Source organism: Nelumbo nucifera, chromosome 3 (assembly GCF_055504915.1).
Source record: "Nelumbo nucifera cultivar China Antique chromosome 3, China Antique-T2T, whole genome shotgun sequence".
Taxonomy (NCBI): Eukaryota; Viridiplantae; Streptophyta; class Magnoliopsida; order Proteales; family Nelumbonaceae; genus Nelumbo; species Nelumbo nucifera.
In genome coordinates this window covers 24,537,233-24,559,203 of record NC_142651.1, presented here as the reverse complement: position 1 = coordinate 24,559,203, position 21,971 = coordinate 24,537,233, and the positions used below count along the sequence as shown (strand labels likewise).

The 21,971-nt window shown below is 38.4% G+C and overlaps 2 protein-coding genes and 1 long non-coding RNA gene across 6 annotated transcripts; 1 reads left to right on the top strand and 2 right to left on the bottom strand.

Moving 5' to 3' along the window:
• Positions 1-879: 879 nt before the first annotated feature.
• On the top strand, positions 880-3,158 carry LOC148801043 (uncharacterized). Its single transcript, XR_016083574.1, has 3 exons — positions 880-1,167; positions 2,247-2,328; positions 2,867-3,158. It is a non-coding gene; the product is annotated as an uncharacterized LOC148801043 (long non-coding RNA).
• Positions 3,159-5,011: 1,853 nt separating this feature from the next.
• LOC104592168 (kinesin-like protein NACK1) lies at positions 5,012-17,185 on the bottom strand. 4 transcript variants are annotated; one of them, XM_088900210.1, is made up of 15 exons: positions 17,046-17,185; positions 9,865-10,226; positions 9,684-9,770; positions 9,473-9,573; positions 9,205-9,321; positions 9,012-9,093; positions 8,847-8,914; positions 8,699-8,758; positions 8,482-8,606; positions 7,528-7,726; positions 7,308-7,445; positions 7,116-7,205; positions 6,040-6,996; positions 5,626-5,933; positions 5,012-5,501 (listed from the first exon to the last, which is right to left on the bottom strand). In XM_088900210.1, exons 2-15 carry the CDS (start codon positions 10,100-10,102, stop codon positions 5,174-5,176), a joined length of 2,898 nt encoding a protein of 965 aa, XP_088756336.1. In that variant the 5' UTR covers positions 10,103-10,226; positions 17,046-17,185; the 3' UTR covers positions 5,012-5,173. The 4 variants fall into 4 exon arrangements, with proteins under 4 accessions (XP_088756336.1, XP_088756335.1, XP_088756337.1 ...); XM_088900209.1 differs by lacking the exon at positions 17,046-17,185 and adding an exon at positions 11,277-11,543; XM_088900211.1 differs by lacking the exons at positions 8,699-8,758; positions 17,046-17,185 and adding an exon at positions 11,277-11,544.
• LOC104591427 (uncharacterized) lies at positions 16,710-21,494 on the bottom strand. Its single transcript, XM_010250640.3, has 6 exons — positions 20,662-21,494; positions 20,351-20,562; positions 18,229-18,520; positions 18,040-18,125; positions 17,869-17,960; positions 16,710-17,684 (listed from the first exon to the last, which is right to left on the bottom strand). Exons 1-6 carry the CDS (start codon positions 21,007-21,009, stop codon positions 17,437-17,439), a joined length of 1,278 nt encoding a protein of 425 aa, XP_010248942.1. The 5' UTR covers positions 21,010-21,494; the 3' UTR covers positions 16,710-17,436.
• Between the last annotated feature and the right edge of the window lie 477 nt (positions 21,495-21,971).

The window sequence follows — 21,971 nt, the reverse complement described above, 5'->3', positions numbered from 1 at the left end:
GAAAACTAATCCAAAATGCCAGATATTTGTCAAAGTAGTTTTTATTTAGAGTGTCAACCACTAGTAAGATCAGATGGAAAACTCCATGACTTGAAGACAGGTTAGTCTTTTAAAATATTTGATTTACCTGATCCAAGAACTAGAAAAACAATACAACATAATGTCATGTTCACAATGTACCATTCATTTCATAGAACAAAATAATAATAATTATTTGAAAACTTATCTTCTGTGAAAAAATAATTAATCAATTAATTACTTTCATTTAATTATATTAAGTGAGATAATTAATTTTAATATAAATAATCTTCCTCGGTACGTGATTCTATAGTGCTAGAAGAATCTCTGGAGTGATATCATTATCCACTTTTCCTAAAACACAGTTATCTATCTCCAGAAATGAAAAGAAAAAAAAACAATATCTTAAATGGTTGTTCGATCTCTCACTAATTGGTGTTTTCCAGGATCTTGTCTTTAGAGGAGGTGGAAGGCTAGAAGTTGTCAATTTTCTTTAACTCCTCAAGGATGCCTTATTTCAATTATTTCATCTTAACTATAGAATATGGTCCTTTGATCCTCTTGAAGGCTTCTCCTTGTTATGGGCACGACTCCCGGTAACACACTGCGTCGCAACCATAGGCAGCAGCACGCACCACTTGGTAGAACTAGAGTTGTGCTTCATCGATCAAGTGGAATGCTGTTAGGCTGACCTTGTCCTTCTTCTGTGCGTTGATTGCGGATCCGCCACCATAGGGTCAACTTGCAAAGGAAAGGCAAGGAGTTTTCCCAACAAACCGCCCCGTGACGAGATCCTACGCCCGGGCCCATAAAACTCCTATGCCTCTTTCTATAAAGTATTAGACTCTTCTTCTATTCCTCTTCCTTTTCCCACCCAGGGCCATTTGGGATGGCCCTATGTACCATGACTAGGATCTTTTTTTTTTTTTTCCTGGAGCAGCCTTGAAGATAATTAACACTGGCGACATGTTCTAATGCCGGTGAAAATCTTGGTGGGAATGTTATTCAGTCTTGTTTTACCCTCACTTTGAGCATATGAAACCACCTTCCCTTTCGTTGGCATTACTTGCTCTCCACCAGCTGATATATTGGGGCTGTTCAAGCCTCATTTTACATGACTAAGGAAAGGGGAACTTATATAGAATAGAGGTATTCAAGAGTATCTATCATGGAATATCTAGATTGAAACAAAGCCTTGTATTTAACACTGACTATTTGGACTTTAAAAACAAGCTCTTATCCTAATAAGAGCCCAAAGATTTCGTACGTATCAATAGGGCTGTCAATGGGTTGGTTCTACCTGACTGCCCCAACTGAACCAAATCGATTATGTCGGTTCAGATCCCATGATTTTGTTCTGATTAATAACTGGGTCGGTTACAATGAATTAAAGAACACGCAAGATTGTATGTCATGCAGGTTTCATATCCCCTACAATGCATCTTAGACAATGTTGATGTAAATATACTTTTTTTTCGTCTAATTAATTTATTTTTCCATTTGCTTCCCTACAAGCATTAATTACAGGAACATCATTTATACAAGTATTATAAATTGTAATAAAATTTACTTATAAAATCAACGAGTACATTACATAAAGACAAAACAAGCATAAAATCACAAGTTAAAGGCCAAGAACTGTTATGCCCTTATCAAGAAAGGTAGGCGAAAGTGTCTAACAAATTTGATTTGCAAGATGACAATCCTCTTTGCTTTCCCATTTCTATTGTGCTATGCTGAGTGTATCAATATTTTATTGTTATTTTTTAATTATATTTGCACTTATTGCTGCTTTTGGTTTTTAGATTTGTGCTGTGTGTTTTCTCATTTGAATTATTTTTCTTAATTTATTGAATTGCTTTCTTCTATTTTTTCTTTTTATTTAGTGATTATGATAAATCTCTTTTCCTTCCTTTTTTATATTTGTATTGACCTTGTAAGGAGTAAAATGGTGGGTAGGTTTAGAACTGCTACGCATAATGCATAGCAATAAAGGTAGGGGAATGTGGGGAGTTATGGGGTTGGAATGTTACAGTCAAAGGAGGGGTAAAATGGTGGGTTTAGGGCCTAGAACTGCTATGCCTTTAACAGGAATGGTAGGGGAACGAGCTGCTGTGATTTACAGCAGTAGGACAAAACCAATGGAGAGAGAGAGCGAGCTTGATGTCATGTCTCTTACTTGATTTATATTGAACTACATTACCATGATGAAATTGTTATTTTTGCAGGATTGTCATCTTGCTCCTGGTGTTCATTAACGGTTGATACAAGTGGAAAATTAAATGAGAGGAATAACAAAAGAATAGGGAGGTAAACAATAACTAATTTCTTGGTTATTGTAACATTTAATAACATTTTATATTCTTTTATGACACATGCCATTTGCTAAGTGTACATGCATGCATTTGAAGTGAAGTAAACATGTTTTATTCTATGAGGATTGTTATAGAATATCCCATTCCATATAGTTTTTCTAATAATTAAAAAACATATAAAAGCAAACCTATTTTTTATGTAGATATCTTGGGTTCCACTACCTATAATCATTTGGCATATCTGAAAATTTTATGATTTAGTGGGAAATTGAACTCCCAAAGTTTGTATCAAGTGTACATGAACTCGAATGGTCCAAGGCTGTCCAAGCTGGGAGTCAAGTCCACATTTTCGGCACCAATTAAATTTCATATATTATACAGAATTTGCATCCAACCATTAGACTGCTGATATGCCCACTTTCTATATAACATGAACTCACTATCATGCACTCATGCTCCAAAACAAACATGCTTTTGCTGCATTGAATTGTGGTACAAAAGAATTGACCCTGTTGAAATTTTATGTTTTGCAGGGTACTGTAACACCCAAAGGGGGAAATTAAGAATTGACCCTGTTAAAACACAAAGAACCTCTGTGGGTCATCCTTGAGAAGGAGGGAAATTAAGAGGAAGTTGGTAAGGATTTATGAAATTGTTAAATCGGATTATTTTTGTCCCTTTTTTTAGATGGTTTCTACAAGTTAAATTGTATATGAAGATGGCAAATTACTGGTGCCCATAAATAAACTTAACACATTCCAAATTAGTGTATATACTAATTTTTAAGTGTCAAAGAAGATTGTGTGCAATCTGGACTTCCAGTGACATATTTTGAGGCATAAAGTCATTAATTGTTGTTGAACTTGGATTACACTGAAGTTAACGCATCCCAACTAATTGAAATTTACAAGTTTCATAGATTTTTTTTTTACTCTCACAATCAATTGATTTATCCAACAAGACAAGGCTAATCTGATCAGTTGGGCCTTAATTTGTATTAAAAGGAGAAGATAGGAATTCAAAAATCCCAGTATTCTTTTAAAGTAAGTTTCTCTTTTGCTCTTGGAGTATTTGATAATTTGCTTTTATACTCCCCCTTCAATACCTCTGCACTATATTATGAAGTTCACAATTTTATATTCTTATTCAGGCTAATTAAAATAATTGAGTGATAGCCCCTGCATAGCAGGGGCCCCTCCGCTAGTATAATCTTAAAAGAAATGATTATATTGATAAAATAAATGCTTTTATACAAAATTAGGATCTACAAAATTTATTATTTCGGACATAAAATATGACAAAATTTACAAAATGGAGGCCTTTACATATTATAAAATAATTGGTTTGGAACAGCAAAAACCAGTCTTGACCCAATCCAATTATTAATCAGGACAAAAGCTTATAGCTAGTAAACATAATTAATTCGGCCAGTTCTGTTCTGTTGGGTAGATCAAACCCATTGGAGTGAACTTGGATTGCTGTTAGACTGACTAGATAAAACTCAAAAAATAATGTTCGAGTTAGGACTTCGATCAACTTAACTCAATTGAGAAAATCGTAGGGCTTCTTATACTTCAATTTCTTTTAAGAAATCCTGTGCATTGTACAGGTCCTGAGTCCTGACTACTGTATAATTAAAAAATACATTTTTATATAAATAAAATACATGTATGCATGTATTTGCTCAAGCAGGCTCAAGCTGGGTCAGGACAGGACATGCTCAGGCTACCCAAGCCCAACCTGAGTTTATGTGAGGCCCTTTCTGGAGCAGGCCCAGCCTGAAGCCTGAAAACTCAAGCCCAACCCATGCACAAGCTTGGGTTGGGCCAGATCGGGCTCAGGTTGGGCTCACCCAACTGACCCAAGTTGCAGCCCTAATCAAAAGTCATACCATTGGTCACATATCGGCAATAAGCTTTAGTCTTGACGAGTAAACATTATGAGTTATGACCTAACTTGCAGGAATCTATTTATATGAGTCATTGTAATTAGAAATGAAGAGGGCTTTGAACTTATGGCTAAAATATGGAGGAAGAAGGATGCTCAATGCTAGAATAACAGGTTTATTTTTCAGACCTTCCAATTTTAGCTGGCATTTTGAACCACTTCAGTTCCTATTTCTATAAAAAAAAATGACAGTGCCTAAAGGTAACAATTTTGGTAGTATAAATGCTTCTATATTATATCTGAAAGAGGAAAACAATAAAAAGATGAGTTAGCTGTTAGCCCCAAATAGCTTCATAAGTTTGGGATCCTAAGCTTCTCTGTTTATTCTTCCCCACAGTTTATTCATTTATGGTTCAAGTTATCCTTAAGAGATGTACCAAGCAGATATTTACATTATTTCCATACTATTTAACAGGAAACTGGTGTTAGTAGTGCTTTCCTTTAAAAAATAACATGTTTACCAACAGCTCAGCTGCGCCAAACCATGCAAAAGCCGGTAGGGTTCTGTACACCGGCACTCTTTGTAAGAAACAAAGAAACAGAGAAAATGATGCTCCGCCATCGTTGAAATAATAATGTACTGCCTTTGGGAGCATGGGGGGTCCAATAAAGGAGAAAATGTTGAGAGACTTCACAGATTTGGAGAGATGGCACCTAATGGTCAGATAAAGGATTTCATATGTTGCAGGAAAGAAGGAATGAATCAAGTATATTATTAGAAAGAATGAGAATTACAAATTGCCAATAGCAGTAGTCCACTTATTCAGTCCAACTATAATGAAAATAGATGTAACAATTGTAAGGAAACATCCAATGTTGTATATTTACAGATATGCATTGGAGCATCTCAGAGAGACCATAATTATGAAAGTTAAAAGACCAAAGAAGTATGCCTACAAATGTAGAAGGTTAGAAATTGGGTTCCATCCCAAAATCCATGTCCTCTTATCTGCTGGAAGCGCAAAGTTAAGCTCAAACATCTCCTTTGAGACGTTGCCACCTTCACAGAACCCTACCAGCTTTGCCACCATCTCAGCACTCTCCCGTACATGTTTAGCATCGTGAGGATCAGTCCATAACTTATTAACAAATTGATGTTTCCTCTGTTTTCCGTCAATTGGAACATCCCATTTTATGTAGAGTGCATCTCGCTCCCATGAAGTAAATCGTGTCATTAACCTCTTGGCTAGGAACTCCCGCTCGCGCTTCACTGCTCTGATACTGCATAAATCAAAAACCGGTTTAAGATATCCAACAATCTCTAGGAAAGAAAAGGAATGATGTTTTTGTACAACCCCAACCACTCACATCTTCATGCAAAACACAGAGACAGAGACAGAACTACCTTGACGATAGAGAGATTGTTGGTTCATCTCCAAAGTGGGCAGGGCTCGCATTTCCAACTTCGGCCAAGTGTTGCTGCAACCAAGTCAACCGACGAAGCTCCACTTCCATATAAATCTGATCAGCGGGATCACCTTTAAATAACAAATAGAATTGTGTCCTATGTATAATTGACACGTGGCATACATCCCATAACTGGATGATCTGCTGCCTCCAATCATGAAATGTGATATTCCACGGTACAGGTGGTTCTTGTTCATTTATACTCTCATTATCCAAATCATATCCAGCGGCTTCTAGCTCCAGCACCTAAATAAACATTCCATGATTGTAAGTATTCAAGGTCAAGGGTGTAGTGGTCTAGCTAATATGCAAAACAGAATCTTGATGCAGAAAAGCAAAGGCTCTTACTTACCTGGCAAACAAGTAGCTGTTTCTGGTACTGAAGCTTGGCCACTCGTTCTTTCAGTTCTGTAACATATGCCCTTATGCTTCTCACATTCTCCTCGGCTGCATTTTGGAACATCTTATGCATTTTCCGCATGTTAACAGAACTTGAACGGCGATGGCAGGGGGTGCCTTCCCTTGATGTGATATCTCCTCCACCATCTTCACTCTTAGCCGGGGTCACTTTCTCAGATCCTGGCAAAGCCTCAGTGGGTTTGTTGTCATCACACTCTGGAGCCTTGTTCTCAATCTCAGACTCTAACACATCACGAGCTGATGACAGAGGTGAACAGGGAGACCTTATACGATTCTGTCGGTTAACACTATTGCTCGAGGACAAAGGAAGCGTCTTCTTCTTCAATTGACCCTTGGATTTTGGAGTCGCATCGTTAGATTGTTCATTATTACTAGGAAGAGATAATACCAACTTGTCTATGGACTTCTGAACATTTTCTAGCTGCTCTTCGAGATTGGCAATGGTGCTCCCCTGTGAATGTAGTCTGGAGATCTCTTCTTTGAGGTTTGCACCGACACTTCTGTTAGCATTAGCAGCAGCCATATCTCCAACTTCTATTTGCTTGGCTACAGATTTCACTGCTCGCATTTCTCTTATTTCCACTTGCAACTTGGCAATCGTCTCGGCTGCATCTTGGTTACCTTGTTTATGACAAGCAACTTCCTTCTGTAGAACTTCCAGAGCTCGGTTTGCTTCTTCACCAAGCTGCTCCTGAAGTTGTTCAAGTTTGCGAATTTCCTGCATGAGCGTAAAAGGAGCGGTTGAGGATTGCCTCATAGTCTGCCTTCCCGTTGTATTTCTTGTCTTATCACGATGAGAAAGCTCCTTTCCATCAAGCTTTGATGACAGGGGACCAGAAAAGGATAAGCATTTTACGACGGGACTAGGTGACTCAGAAGCGTGACAAGCCTGAATTGCACATGCCCGAAACAAAAACAAAAAATAAAAAAATAAAGTGAGTTACACAGACATAGACACAGAAACACATACATACACACTGAGACACACAGAGAAAGAGAGATCCATACCGGCTGCTCTTGTATTTTCCTGCGTAATACATCCAATTGGGATTGTGCAAAATCTCTTTGGCGCTTCAGTTCTTCAATTTCCATTTCCATCTACAAAATCCTCAGCTATGATAAATTCAGCCAACAAGAATAATAAAATCTATGGATGAACATCTCGTGTGTCTCAGTGTGATGAAGATGAACATCTCGTACCTCGTGAATTTTCAGATCTTTTTCCTTGGACAAAGCATCTGAATCTAAACGTGCAGACGGCTCCGGGGTACGCAGCTCTGCTTCAAGTCTAGCCACCTCCTTCTGCAAATGTATCACCAGTTGCTTGTCCGAAACCACCTGATCAGAAACACAGTTAGATGATGCAAACCAAATACATCCAGAAACCAATGCCAAGCATGGAAAAAGAAAGAATCAGTACCATGTTTACTTGGGCACTGTTTGTGACTTCCTTTGCACGGGTAGCAAAGGAGAGAGTGTTTCGAGATTGTTCCACATGGCTCAATGCTGGACTGAGGGTACATATGATGGCAGTACGAGCATTCCCACCAAGAGAATGTTGCAATATCCGTGTCAGCTTTGAATCTCGGTAAGGAATATGACCACTTCTTTTCCCAACACTGCTAGCAGAAACGATTCAATATCAAAGCAGTGAAATTAACTCTACACAATCGGAGAAGGAATATATCCTATAGATTATTGAGAGACATCATAAGACATCCAAGATTTCAGCTTTCCAGGAAAACAATATTTCACCTTTTTCATTCCAAGATTTAATTTGAGGTATTCTACCATGGTCATTCCCCAATAATGCAAGGACTAATAAAATCATTCAAATTTAAACCCTGAAAAACATAAAAAGATAAATCTCTAAGAACTGATCCACCGCTAAAACCAACAAATAATTGTACAAAACAGCAGATCCACATGGAACACTCTGATAAGTTAATCAGTTAAATCCATGTGCCAGTGTCCTCCATTGTTAATTTAAGAAAAAATTAATTTCTAACATTGTGCGAATATTTAATATGAATTAGTTAATGTTTATGCTTTATCAACCAGCACACTTATTCATAATATGCAAAGCAATTGATTTCTTCATTATAATTCAAGTTAGTACTTGTAATATTTTTTGTTCCCTTCGAATTCATATAGTAATCATAGAAGAAATTGACTTAACCACAAACCAAAAGTTCTGTTGCAACACATAAAGGCATAAAAGCTGGAATAATAATAAGATCAAGACAAAAAGAAAGGTCAGTAAAATTTGGGGCTAAGTGAGATCATACTGTTGATTCTATTCAATCTCAGGATCTTTAGAACAATGCTTAAAATGGAGATAATCAATATAAAGTTATCTCAAAAAACTGCTCACCTGAGCTTTCTTATTACAGTTGTGAGAGTCATTAAGCTTAGGTTAATATGGCATCCTTCCCTGAGCCTAGCACCATCTGCATGTGTTTGTGAAGCCCTTTCACTTCCAGCAAGGTCCACAAAGTTCTGAGGAAAAAAAAAAGTAAAGACTAATATAAATGTGAATAGAGAATAAATGCTTCCTAAAACTCCAAATAAGAAACTGAGGACAACTTTACCAGGCTTGCAACAAAAGATTTCACACAACCTGAATTTTCACCAACAGTACTCTCTATGGTCTGCCTTGAAAGCAAAAACTAGTTAACAAGAAATAGCCATCACATTTTAATCGAGGAATCTGAAGAAATTAAAAGATATCAGACTTACCAGCCTTATAATCTGGTGTGATCTCGAACTGGTATCATTTAGGGCAGTTTCACCCACTTGTCTTTGAGCTGCAAAACATAAATAATACCAATTGAAGAGATAGGGTTAAAGAATAATCAATACAGATTTGGATTAGTAGGGGTTGGAAATGATCCAATGAGTTACCTTCACAAATACTGATCAGATGTCTCAAATGCTGATCACTATTGGCTGTTTCTTCTACCAATTTCTCAACCACAGTTCCTTTCTGCATACATATGAACAAAATGAATTAGTCCAACTAAAATATAAACTAGAATAGGTAAAGAAAAATGTAGCAATACTTTTATAGAATGGCAGGAATGTGCAGAGGCATTACTTCTGGATCATCCAAAAGCTTAAGATTGCGACCAGAATCTGAATTTAACAGGTCCCTGACATTCTCATTATAAATTTCCATTCCAGAAATCTTAAGAGTAAAATCTCTCTCGGGAGTCTGTCAGCAGGTGAAAAGAACAAAATATCAGCTTGGCAACTAGAGAATTGACCTTAGTTACTCAGAAAACAAATCTGGTGTGATTTAAATATCATAGTTTTAATATCAAGCCGATCATGAGAAAACAAATATAATTTCACTACAAACTTACATTCATTATATGAGTATATATATCATTTACAGCCTTTTCCGTTATTCCTCTCATTGTGTAAGTTTTGCCACTGCTAGTTTGCCCATAAGCAAATATGGTGGCTACAAAAGAATGGAATGGATTAAGAATCTTTTTAAAACTTGAGAACAGATCATTACATTACAAATTTACAATAATCAAGGAAATAACTATTTATATTTCAATGACCTACCATTTATGCCCATCAATGCAGACAAAACAACATTCTTCACTCCTTCATACACCGTCTCAGTAGAGGAACCAGGTCCGAAGATTCTATCTAAATAGAAGCATCAAGAATCAATAAATGAAACATACAGGCCACATTAGGAAAAACAGGAATATTAAGAAGAGACAGAAAACCATGTCCATACCAAAGGTATAGGAGGCTGGCGTGAGAAGGCGATCCTGAGGTGGTGGCTTGAAGACAATAGTCTGGTCATCTATGCATTCCCATGCCACTTGGTCTTTGAGTGATTGCTCCCTTCTACTCAAAGGTCGTAACCTTACAGTTACAACAATCTTCTCTTCCTTTACTTTCGTGCCGCCTGGGGTAGACACTGGTGTCCTGTCTATCTTTGAAACAGGTGTAGCTGGAGTGTTAACTGTCATCGTATCTAAATATACCTACAGCTCCCTTCAGAAGATAAATTTAGAAAAAAGACCAAGAGCAAGCCACAAGCCTCCCTTCAGTAAATGATGTTGTTATGGACTCTGGTAGACCCAGAAGTAATATCTGCTTATACCATTTACCAGTTAGACTTGGCAGGGGAAGTACTGAGATTAAAAATTTTTGAGTTGAGAATAGTATTCAAGTAAATGTAAGTTCTAAAAGCGTTGACTGATCAATTAATTAACTGAATGAAGATTAAGATAAATAATAAGTCTGCTTTTTTTCGTCATTTTTCATTGTACCCTGACATCTCGATTTTATGGAGAGAACATCAGAAAAAAGTCATGCAAACTACTGAAAAAATAATTAACTTCGGAAGGAGAAGATGTTAAGACAAAAAATTTTTGCAACTTGCAAAATTGAAAAAGAAATTCAAATTCTTGTTGCATTACTATGGAAGCCGGCTACAATTTCATTCTTTTCTTCCTGTTCTATCGCAATCAATTGAAACGATATCAACTTAAAGTAAAAAGCAGCAATTCTGCAACTAATTAAAGTTGAAATGGAGGGCGCTGATAAAATTCAAATTCAAGGAAAAAAGAAAACGATGAAAACAAAGATTCACATGATTTCGAGAGGATTTCGAGGTTCTCTTTGTTTCTTTCTTTTTCTATTTTCCATGACAAATATTTCATGGGGCATATATTTTTCTTGATCCACTCAAATTTGGGTTTTCTTTTTTTTTTTTCTTTCTTCATTTAAGTTCAGGATTCGGAAAAAAAAACATTAAGAATGATGATCTTTTTCAAGCTTACTTTTAAAATACACGTAATTTAGACACTTGATTTCTGCTTTTGTTTTCTATGATTTCACCCTATAATTAATATATATGGATTTAGAGAGAGAGAGAGAGAGAGAACTATTTGGCAATTTTCTCCATAGAAGTTGCATCTCTTTCTTTCTACTGAAGCCCCTCCCCATTTCGCGTTTCAGTTCTAAATTCCGAATAAAACAAACAAACAAGAAAGAAAGGTTCTACTTTTATGTTCTTAAGACCGTAGAAATCTATTCCAAGCATAGTTTCTTTTTAGTCGTGAAACGATACCTTGTTTTTTTACTCGTTTAAAGCAACAAATCCTACATGAAAAGAAAGAAAAACTAAGAATGACTTGCCAAATATCCGAGGGCCGCCCTGAACTTCACGATTCCTGAGCAGCAATAAAACAAGAATTTACAGAACGAACGACGCTTTGAAATCCAAGCAAAACCTAAGATATATATAACCAACTCGGAGTAGAAGAATTTGACGAAACTATAGCTTCTAAGAAAGAGGAACGTTACGAAAGAGAGAGCTTCAATTTCTAGGGTTTTTTATCAAAGCAAAGCTGTTAGGAACAAAATAAGGAAGAGAAAGATGGTGACTGCATCCAATCGTTTTGAATTAATTCGTCAGGTCCCAACGGCTACTTAATTCATTTTACAGTTTACACTTCAAATGTCTCGGTAAAATGAAGTCGTCGATTGAACGGCCCAGGGAGCGTGGGCCCTGCGGGACCCGTGAGTGTAATAATGTAGGAGATGAACTCGTGGACAGGACTGTAATTTGGGCGGGCCAAACCCAAACTTGACCAGAATCAACCTCAGCTTCTGAACAAATTGGCTATTGGGTATAAATTCTCGGGCTTGAGACGTTCGGGATCTCGGAAATGAGGGGGTGCAAAGGAAATCGTAGTTGGAAGTGAAGGTAATGCCCGTAAATGCATGCATCATCTTTAAGAGCAAGTCACAGTTTATCACCCATGCAGGGATTCTAACCCTATAGTCCCCCGGAATGTAGTAACTTTTGGTCAATGTGCTAACTTGCACCTTGCCTAGAGTATTGTTTAAGTCAGAGTGGGGTAATGCCCCAATATCATGCCTCAGTGCTCAAACTCGGTCGTGGGTTCCTCGACCTCTTCCACATCTACCACATCAGGGGGCCCAATAACATTCCCTGGGGCGTCGGCCTTCAGTCGCGTGGAACAGTTCTCTCATTAGTAAAACCCACACTTTGTTGATTGCGCTCAGTCTCACGAGAGGCGACTCTCTCCCTTAGCACTTGGGTGTTAAATGTTCGAGATGAGCTCTTGGAATCACTACTATCACTCTCATCACTAATAGGAGTGTTGCTAGGAGTACTCCAGTCAAGAAGGTTATATTCCTCACAACCCGAATCTGAGGCCGACATGTTGAGGACAGGAATCATTTACCTAAAGATGTATGTTAAAGAAAGTTTAAAGGAATTGGTTGTTGATAATTTAGTTGTCCTCAGTAGCTCCCAGGCAGAAGGTTTCAAGCAAATGGTTGGGAGTCGCTCAACCAAGCTCCCTATTTAAAGAAAAATGTACAGCTCAGATCCAATTGATCCAACGATCGCGGACTTGCTAACCTGACAGGTCAAACCGATGAGCTCCACGTGACATCGATCTCGGGAGACGAAACAACACCAAGGGACAGGGTTGGTTCGCCCATCAACCCCAACTCAAGGATATGTCAAACCACCTCCCCCCCTCTGCACCGTCTCGTTCACAGCCTCATTCAGTCGACCTTGACGCTCGTCCTATGTACGGACACACAACGCCTGTCCTGCGTATGGACATGCGATGCTCGTCCTCCGTATAGACACACGATGCTCGTCCTGTGTACAGACATGCGATGCCCATCCTACATACGGACATATGATGGGAGACATCAGCGCCTGTGCGAGGCACAGATAGTGAACATGAATAGCCTATGCCCACATGGACCACAATCTCGACCCCTCGGCCCGAGATGGTCCTTTACTGACGCCACCACGCAAGTACATTATACTCTTTCCGGTCGAAGTCAAGGCCTCAACTCAACGCACCAAACAACCTCGATCGCTACAACATCGAAGGTGGGGGACAAGTGATATAGGGGTATTTGGCCAACCCACAGATCTTGACACATGGTGTTGGCTAAACGCTTCCCAACCACCCCGTGGACCCTGACACATGGCATTGGCTAAATATATCCTAACCACCCATCACCAACCACTACCAACTGCTACCACCTGCTCCCAATTACTCCTCTCAGGCAACTCCGATTATAAAAAGGGACTCTCACATTGAGGTAAATATACACTGGAACTTAAGCTCTAAGTAAGACTGCAACTTGGGCCGGGGTGGCCCGAACCCAACCCGAAAAGGTTGGATTGGGTTGGGTCAGGTTGATGTTCGGGTTAGGGTTAGGGTTGAAATTCATGAACCTGACTTTACTTCGGGTTGGGTTAGGGTTGACCCCTTAGCCAACACGAACCTAACTCTACAGTACATGTCATATACAAATATATGTTATATGTAATATATAACATACATTGATTTGTTTAGATGCATGATATTTGTATAGCCCCCACCACATAGTATCATGTATTTCTTTTAAGATAATCACTTCACTTAATCATAATCAAAAAGACTAAAACCTTAATAACATTATTTTATGTTTTTTGAAAATTTTATTCTTCATCTCCTCTATGTTGTTTGCTGCCCAAGAAAGATATATTATAAGTCATAACTCATAATAAACTATAGTAATTTCTAACACTTGTTTTTCTGAATTTTGTACTAAAAGAACAAAAAAAATTAACGTCAACAAACAAATAATAATGAAACATAGGATTAATATATGTAGCGAAAGTTGAGTTAAAATCTAAAATTGAGAAATTCTATGAGGTTTTAAAGGATGGGAAGAAGGTTGGGTTGGGCCCAATCCGAAATTGACTTCGGGTTGGATTGGGTTGAAGGAATTTAGATAGGCTTAGGGTTAGGGTTGGGTTGAGTTAGGGTTAGGGTTGAGGTTTAGAACTTAGGTTGGCCTCAGCCCGACCTAACCCGGCCCGACTTGCAGCCCTATCTCTAAGTCTCTTCTCTTGCTTGATCCAACCCCTCACATCTCTTAACTAATTTAATTGTCGGAGTATCTGCCCCTGAGATACTGCCTTCGACATATTTCTTCTCTCAACAACTTGGACTCATCAGCCTCAGACGTTGAAAATTATGCTATTGCCCATGACTCCATCTTTGACATTAAATAGGTTTTTGATTTGTGAAACGCAGCTTGTGGGCTGTGCTCAAGCACCTCTTTATCTTTAACACTCATTTAACAAGTTAAAAGTCATGATAATTCATACCAGTTGATTGGTTACATGCTATTTGGATATCAGTCAAACCCTTTAACATAAAATTAAAAAAAAAAAACAAAAAAAGTTTGAGTGGTTCAAACCATGGCCGATGAGCGGCTTCAACAATTCACTCATTTAACAAGCCTGGGTCTTTTTTTTATCAAATCAACGGATTGTTCAAACTACGGGTTTGGCATAAAATCAACCCTTCTTTATCTCCGGACGATGGTTAGAACCAGTCCAACAGCATTTGAATAAACTTTGACTTGATTTAGCCATAATTAACTTATAAAAAAAGCCGAATTAATGGTAAAATACCATAGACGACGAGGAAGGGTTGGATCAACATTCACAATTCATGCCAACCATTCACAATCAAACAGATACAGAGTGATAGACATGCAAAAAGGACACGATTCAATCTACCACAGGAGGTACTGTACGCTACAAATAATAAATAATGCTGGCATTCTGAAGCCATGTAGATGTAGTACAGGGCAGGCTCGTTCGGACACCGTTGGAAAAGCCTTTACAGCCTTCCATCGGGAACATTTTCGTACTTTTGTAACATTTTGAAACAGGTTCTGCACTGCCTGAATCCGATTTCAGAATCCTTCAAAAGCCAGTGTAGCCCTAAATTTTCTACCATGAGGGAGGGAGTTTAGTGGACCATCCATTGGATTAGAGGCCTACCACTACCAGTACCAGTAAAGCAACACACTTCCTGAAAACGCAAAAGACCCTGATGAATGAGACATTTCATTTGTTTATCGTGCATTATTTATTAGAGCAAATTTTTTAAACTATACTTATGATTTAGCTAATTGATTAACTTGCTACCCTTACTATTTACATATTATCTTACATTATCCTTAAAATTTTTTACAATTGCCTAAAACCTCTTTATCATTAACATTCATTGACGGAAAGACAAAAATGGCCATTTTACCTTTTATTTTCTTTTAAATTTTCAAAATAAAAAAAGAACAAGGGGGGAGAGAGATATGGCAGCAGCGCCTATATACCCCCAGTGTGTTGAAGCAGCTTTCAGTTTACTCCTCTTTGAACAGATCCAGGCTAGCACTATGAACTCCATCGTCCCCAAGACCGAATGCGCTGCCTGATGTTTCCATTTATGCAGGATTATGTGTGGAGATATTCCAAGCCCTGGAGGCTTTGTTTCGACCATTTCTTCAGGATCAATTGAAAGTGGCAAAACTCCCAAATCCCCATATCGATCTCTGAAAAATGGAACCAAACCAAGTAATCAAATTTGGCATCAATGGGCAATTCATACTCCAATGCTCCACCACCCATAACCGTATCCGTCGTTTGGTACAGATGCATAGGAAAGTAATTAAGCCGTTGGTTCGTCCCAAGCACTTTCTCCTCGTTTGAATAACCTTAACTGAATTCAAGTTTCCTGTGCAGAATTCTGCATCAAATTGCAAAGCACGCCCGAACAAATTTGTGTCATTGGTAAACCCCGCACCCAACAGATCAGAACCACAAGTTAACTGCCCATAGTTGATCAGAATAAAATTATTGCTGGTGGTCGAAGAATCGTAGGACAAGGGATCAATCTAAACAACCTCAAGCCATCCAATCACTGGAGGATTAGTGGCAATGCTGTAAAAACAGATATCCACTTCGCCGTCCTTGACGAAGGTGAACAGATCAGAGTAAGCCCTGGTCTTACTCGTATCGTCCCCCCACAGCGACCACTATCTAAACATGACAGTTGGGTGTGGACATGGCAGGGAATACGAGTTAAAGGGAAAAGGAGAAGAGAGAAGAGGGAGAGAGGAAGAATTAAGGACATGGCAGTTGGGTGTGGGTGTTTCTTCGGATTTCAGACATGTGAAGAAGAGCAGAAGCAGATAAACATGTGACGGGAAGCAATGGACTAAAGAAATATAAAAAATAAAACAAAAATAAGAGAGAGAGAGACGTCATTCTAGGCAGATTCCTTGAAGGTGAGGGAGATAGAATGGATTTATATGAAAAGATATTTTAAGAATTTTTGAAAAATATATCCATCATATGATATTACATGTGACGGAACTGGACGAAAAATACAATTATTAGAAAAGTTAAAAAAGTACTCTACGATAATATGTAATCAGTAAGAATAGAGTAAATCATAGGAATAGTTTAAGAATTTTGAGTTCAAACCACCCACTCGCACGGACACGATAAATGATCAGAGCAAATGGACCCACAGATTGGATATTCTAGGTTAAGCCAATGGCATATTCTAAAGATGTTGATTGAACCGCAGACCACGGTACCCCACGCAATGGCAAGCTCAGATGGATGGATCATTTCATGGATGAAACGAAGGTGAATGTTCAACAACCGGGAAACCGAAATGAACACGAGAGAATAAAATCACAACATATGTAATAACAACAACAACAACGAAATAGGCACGGTTCTAAACATCAATGTTCATTGATATAACTACGCCTCTTAACATCACTTCATCTACATCATTTTTTTTTTTCAATTTTGCATTAGGACCGTCAAAAGTCAAAACATGTAAGTCAGTCTTCAAAACATACTGACATCAGAAGGGCAACTCAAATTTAGCCCTCTTATACATCATTAATATCAAAACCAAAATTAGATCTGGACAACACATGAAATACTACTTATGAGGGAAAAAAACCTAAGAATGCCTGTGTTTCTATTAATTTAAATATATAGATATAAATATGTAATAATATAAATATATAAGCCTTCAAGAAGAAGAAACTTACCCACATCACCAAGACAGAGCTAAATTATCTTTTTCCCCAGCTTAGCTTAGCTTAGCTCAGCTCCTACAACATCATCTTTGTTCTTTTTTTCTTTTTCTTTTCCCCTTAACTTTCTTGGGCCTTATTCTGCTTCTCCTTCCATTCCGTGACATTTTTCAGTCTTTTCATTTTTGTTTTTGAATTTTAGCCTTTTTTCTAGTTTCATTTTTCTCTCTTCTTGACACAAGGAAACAAACCGATTGCTCCTATCTTTTATACGAGTTGCCATCTTTATTTCCACAACGCACTGCCACTGTAGTTGGCATGCCGCCATTCAACCAGGAAATAAGTTGCACCCTAGTTGCAGAATGGAAGATAAAATAAGCTGCTGATCTGGTTCCCCCCCTTAATTTCACCTGCGGCATGCACCATGTGAAGCAAAGAACTGGAAATCTGGGTGATTGACCTGAAGCAATCTTAACCAGTTATCTGCGGCTTGCAAGAGAGAGCTTGCCAATTGACGTTCAGATCCCCCATTTGGAGTCCACATGGATCCTTTGAACTTATATGAAGCTAAACCAAAAACTGGTAGAGAAATCTTTGGTACATCATCCACTCCATTGGGATAGGTCACTATTGGATCCTGCGCACCTCCACCACCTTCAAAGGGGGAAAGAAAAAGAAGAAAAACCCCAGAATAAGAATAAGTAGGCATACCAAGTGAGCACATAAAACCATAAATCAAGAAAAAAACATTTTCAGATTTCTCTTTTTCCCCACACGCTGGGAAGGGAAGAAACCTATGAAAAAAGCAATTAAAACCATGGAATTATTGACTTATTACCTCGCATGGGTGTAGAAAGAGAGTGAAATGTCAAAAAGCAAGCATCCAAATCTCTTAGTGTCGGTCCTGTTGGTATCCTGTATATTGGGTACCTATAACAATTCCATAAGAACTGATGAGCCGCATGGACAAACATGTGAAGAAACATATGCATCAATAAGAAGATCTTACCATGCCACAGAAACCCAACTGATTGGTAGCAAATCACAACTTCTCAATGTCTTCAGCTCAGGAAAGCGGCTAGCAAGATCTGATATCTGAGACACATAGAGCAACATCAGAAGAAAAAAGGACCAACAGCAGCACAAGTTCTCTATAATACCAAAATAAGAGAGGGGGTGGGGGAACAAAAGACTTTACCTTGTCAGCTAAAGGTTCACGGCTGTAAGGAGGATCCTGTTCAAGAAATTCAAAGAGAAGGCAACCACGTGGATTCCCTGCCTCACCATCATCACTAGAGAAGCCTTCTTGGTGAGAAATATGTTTCTCTCTCAAAGACAATCTATCCATCCTCAGAGAAGCCTCACTTGTTATATGGTAGCGGTTCAACTGTTCTCTTGAGTATTTCAAGCCCCTTTCCAGTTCACAATCACTGCTCCCATCACTACTAGAATCTCTGTAGTAATCACCATCACTGTCCTCACCAGGTCGCCTATCAAATAAGATAATGGAATTACTCATAGAAGAAAATAAATCTGCAATAACTCAACTCTAAAATAAGAATGTCTTCAGAATTCAAAACATAAATAAACAATAAACAACCAAAGCAGGGAATGTACAGAAATCAATGGCTTTTTCAGAAGAGACTAAGATGAATGATTCACTCATTCATGGGAAGAAGAGAATTAACACCTGAACTTCTCTTGCCCAATTCAACCTGGACAAGCCAGTTGGACCAACACAAGCAAAATTGCACTGCTCAACCAAGTCAAATCATTTACCAGGCACTTTGATTGTAATTCTCCAACAGAAACAAAAAAGAACAAGATCAACAATATAGCATGCTATAGGTTGTGCCAAGGCCCCAAATTCCCATGGTTTGCTGAGGTATCAACTATCAAAACAGGACCACTGCCTGCAGCAAGATATAGGAGCAGCAACATGCCCATGGTGTACATACCTAATAAGCATTCTGAAATACACCTCAGTGTCTGCCATCCTTAGAACGTATCAAGCAGTATACATTTAACAAAGTGCTCATATGACAACCATAGCACATTAAGGTGCCAATTGGTTGGGCTTTTAAAAAAGACTTTTCAAAGCTCAAAAACATAAAAGATATTTCAGGCTTCAAAATATGAAAATAAAGCTTGGAAATCCTGTTTGGTAACACTCCTCCTCAAACCCTCACTTTGGGTTACAGCAAGAATTTAAAGCTCGCTTAGGTTCAGCAAGAATTTAAAGCTTGCTTAGGTTCAGCATTAATCATTGACCAAGCCAAGAACTTGCCTCTAAAGCTTCCTAAAGAATAGGGAAAGCACAGACTAAGAAATTTTTAGGGATTTCTAAAAAATTGCAATATATAAGATTGTAAGACCAAGGAACCTCTTCCACCCAAAAGAAAAGGGACATATTTAGGGATGACTGGTCAACACAGTTCCTCTTGAATTCCAAGGAAGAAATTATATGAAATGAAGTTCACGCTATGCTCCATCATGAATTCAAATACAACATCAAACTTATTCAAACAAAATAAATCCCCTCAAGACTAGTCTCAACCTCCTGATTGATTGTAGCTTATTCAACAGGTTAATTTCCTGGGAATTAGATTGACACCACTGCATCAACTTTTTTCCTCTCAGGCAACGTAACTTTTAGTTACAAGGTAAGTCTCAATCAAAACCATTCTTGCAACTAAAAGAAACAGTTCATTCCATAAATATCGTTTCTTTTTTTCATTGTAAGTCTTTTTCTTGCTACTTCTCCTCTGATACCCATCCACTTTCTATTTCCACTCCTTATGTTTCTTTTACTCTACTTATCTCCTGCTTTACGTAGATCTTTACACATTCTCCATCCCAGTATCCCAGGAAAGCAGAACATATCATTCAAATTTCTAGAATATCTTAAATTTAAAAACCAACCCAAGAAAGGATCATATCACATCCTACAAACTTGGACAAAACCGCAGATTCACAGTTAAAATGAGATAAATGGATGAGGTTACAATAAGGAGGTGATAATCGTAAGACAATTCAAAACAACTAATGTTCTTAAACACTGCATAAGCAGAAAGTGTTTCAAGATCAAGGAACCCTATTCATTACTTAGCTACAGACAGATAAAAGCACTAACAGTGAAGCAACCAACATTATGTCAAAACTTAAGTTAGTTCAATCCAATGCATAATCTGTTCGGCAAATCTAGAATCAAATCAATAGTTTTGCACAGATTAGGTCAGTAGCAACACACTGCCTGGAAAAAAATAGACACTGAGGAGATACTCTAAGAACATCATCCAATTGCATTAAGAAGTTTCTACCTCGACTTAGAGGAGGACCTCGCGGATTCACCATATATTTGGATACCCGACAAATAAGGGACATAATACTGAACAACACAGTCACTGTCATTCAGTATTAAAGGCACTCCTGCACCATATGCACTCCACTCCTTGAAGGATTCCCATAGATCGCCAAGATTGAAGTAAGGCTGAAATTCCACATCACAAGTCCTCCAACCCCTCATCCTAGTCTGCAACATTATTAAATTTAGAAAGGATAACAAAAGAAAAGAATATAGAAATTAAAATTTAAAAAGAGGAAATTTATTGCACAATACTATGAAATGAACCTTAGATAGATACTGCGCAGGAACAGAAGGTGTTGTTGATTCCAAGAATCGATCGAGGTTGCTCGGAGGAGCTATCGATGGTTCAGAAGCCGGCATAGCTACGGGCTTCGACGTTTCCTCAGATCCCACTCGGTTCTCCGGTTCCCTATTGTCTGAAACTACGGCCTTTCCCTTGGTCGTCGGGGAGGGGCTTAGAGCTCCATTATTCCTAGTTCTTTGAAGCTGTTGTTGATGTTGCTGCTGCTGTGGTTGCTGTTGCTGATTATGATGATTCCTCCTCGCTTTAACCGGATTATAAAATCGATCCTCTCCATGGCTCCGCCCGAACTGCAATCCCGCACCCAACATCTCCACAACAAAGATAAGTCGAGGAAATAAAGCTAACTTCCCCTCTTAAAATCACCAGTCGAAATCACAGAAGCTCTAAGTAGGATGCGAGAACTAGAAACCACTTGTGAAAAAAAGAAATTCGGTCTAAAGGGAAGCGAGACGAATCACGAATCCACACCAGACCAAAAGGGCTGGGCGATCAGAATAGATTAATCGTCTCGATGATTTACTTATCTCGAATCTTCAAGAAAACCCTAACAAAGAGCAATCGGATCAAACCCTTTAATAAGGGTTGGAAAAGAAAAGCAGGCGATTAGTTGAACGCAATTGATCCGAAAACCACCAAGAAGGATTCCGTTAGATCTGACGGAAATGGAGAATTAAAGGAAACGGAAGAGACCTGCTCGCTCTGAGACACACAGAGGAGATTGAAGAAAATGCGAAGCGGAAGAGAAGAGAAGAGAAGAGAAGACGTCAAGAACCAGGGTCGAATAAATGCAAGAGCCACCCGAGGAAGAAGACAATTATTTTCCTTAAAATTAATTTTTTTTTTTAATTCTATAACATATTTTCGGTAATCTTATCACCAATTAGTTGGGTTGAAAGTTATAATTTTTATTTTTTAATTTTTCAATTTTCTAAAAACATTGGTGTTCTACTAAAGGCATGCTGTGATTGGTGGAATTTGGAGTATTCGGATCACCAGAGGATTGCTGGGGACATTTGTTGACACGTGGGGTGAAAAGGCAAGTGGCACACGTGTACGGATGAGATTGAAATGTACGGACATAAGAGGATAGATATTTATCAACTTGTGTGTATTGGGATTTGAAGATGATTGCCTCGGGAAAGGGATATGGATTCGTTGGCCGGTTTGGCCGGCTCAGTACTGTGTTGCTCGTGGGAATTAGCGCAAAAAGAAAAAGGTGGAAGGCAGCACGTGGGAAGATGATGAAGACGGTTTCCGGACTGGACCGGAA